Genomic DNA, 1,947 nt, shown 5'->3' with positions numbered 1-1,947 from the left:
AAGAGGAGCGTTCACCTCAGAGCTCGAAGGAGATTTCATTCAAGCAAGATATAAAAATGTTTCCTGCAGAAGGTTTTTCCTCTCAGAGTGAAGGTGCTGGAAAAACACTCGGCACATCGCTGATTTATTTTACACTGAGTTCATCACATTCACACGGAGTACCCCAGGGCTCCGTCATCGGGCCTCTAGTGTTTTTCGATATCAGGGTTTCTACAGGAACCTGCAAATCTAGTTTAATGTTTTTAATTGCCTTGTTCAAACATTTTTACAAGGGATAGTTCTAACATTTTGGCAAATTGGCCCATTGCCATAATCCCTATAGTCATAGCAGTAGGTTTCGTTACCTTTAATTGTCGGTGCAAGCTGTTTTTAGAACGGCGGAGCAGAGCCGTGAGCTGCTCAGAGCTACGCTACGGAGGCTCATGGGATTTCTTGGTTTCCCTCATCAAACTCTCAAATACACAATCCAACAACTCCAAAACGCTCTGGTGGACAAGTTGTGACCTGCACATTCACCACGTTTTGAGATAATAAAGTAAAGTTACCACACAGAGTTGTTTTAGAGGTAAATTCATGCAAAACCGCTGATGCGTGTTCCTTATCGGACAGTATTTCATCAAGCGTCTCTGTATTTACCTCTAAAACGTCTCTGTCTCGTTTTGTCTGTTATTATTTCAGGGTTTCCCGCAGCGTTTCCTGTTAAGGCGGCTGCCTTAACAACAATGAGCTGCCACCTAAATATATAGTCTTTAAAAAAATAAAATGTAGCGATATTCGCCCCGAAGTCACTTATATAAGAAGCTCACAACAGACAAGGGAAACTTCAGAGAAAGTGCGGTCGAGCGGAGCTGAAAAACAGCGGTAAACGATCCTTTAAATGTAAACAACAGCAGCTCGGTTGTCGAGTCGAGCCGCTACAAGCGTCCATTATTTCAGTTGCGTAGCCGCGGCCGACACGGATCGAACCCAGCAGAATGCAATCAGGCGCTTCGGAGCGTGATACCTGCGAGGCTCGGCCTGAGGGGAAAGAGGACGCCGTCATTATCGGCAACAACGACGACGACGAGGACAACGATGAGGACGAGGAGCAGCTGCAGAACAATCAGAGGCTGCAGACAGCAGGGAGGGTCTGAAACATGTTCAATCTGTCACACAGTCAGAGGCTGAATCACCACGACCACTGAGCCTGACACAACAAACAACTCTTGCTTCTATATTATGTTGTTCGCTCCATCTGTTGCTTTTCACCCCTTTATGATCTGTTGCTTTGTCAGAATCAGGGCAGAGACAAAGCAGCTTCAGAGGACCGACTCTAAATAAAGTTGGCTGACACGTCTGAGGGAGAAAACTGTCTGGCCACATGTGACAGATTTCAAAATAAAAGCCCTTTCATTTGACAGCGCTAGTGGACGGGGCTGTCAACTTTAGATTTCTCACATGGTTCAATTATGTGAAGAAGATTTTCTCGCCAACGACATTAACGAAGCAGATGTTCTTGCACTAGAGTTTGCAGAAAGACGGATAGTATTTAAAGGGACAACAAGGAGTTTTGGAAAAGCAAAGCGTTTTCACACTACATGAGCCTCCGCGCGCACCGGGAATTCTTTGACCAGCGCAAGACAAACTCTGGTTTCCTTCATCAAGAATTAAAGTCAGAGGTTCGAAGACGATCACATACCGTCGTAGTTCCGACCATAAACGCCGATTTGGCGGCGTTATTCTCATGACTCGCCGCAAAACCGAAAGTAAGGAAACGCTGGTCGGCTCGCCCAGCATTTCCACCACCACTAATAATAACAAAATAACGATAGAGACAAAACAATATATTTATCGAAAATGGGCCCATTAACAAGTGTGGGTAACGTAGATTCATCCACATTAACGTGAGACTTTTTTATTGTTGCGGAATTATTCGTTCTGCCGCTGGAGAAACTCCTTGTTGTCCCT

The 1,947-nt window shown here is 45.1% G+C and overlaps 1 protein-coding gene across 1 annotated transcript in view; it reads right to left on the bottom strand.

Moving 5' to 3' along the window:
• Positions 1-178, bottom strand: part of LOC146961234 (AT-rich interactive domain-containing protein 1B-like) — a 64,970-nt gene extending 64,792 nt beyond the window's left edge. The window contains exon 1 of the mRNA XM_085771690.1: positions 163-178. Within this exon, the coding sequence (XP_085627816.1) occupies positions 163-178 (16 nt within the window). The remainder of the gene's footprint in view (positions 1-162) is intronic.
• Positions 179-1,947: the final 1,769 nt, after the last annotated feature.

This window comes from Trachurus japonicus, chromosome 24, assembly GCF_045865225.1.
Source record: "Trachurus japonicus isolate A0001 chromosome 24, Traja_1.0".
In the NCBI taxonomy this organism is placed as follows: Eukaryota; Metazoa; Chordata; class Actinopteri; order Carangiformes; family Carangidae; genus Trachurus; species Trachurus japonicus.
Note: the sequence above shows the minus strand (reverse complement) of the source record. Positions and strands in the feature narration are given on the sequence as shown.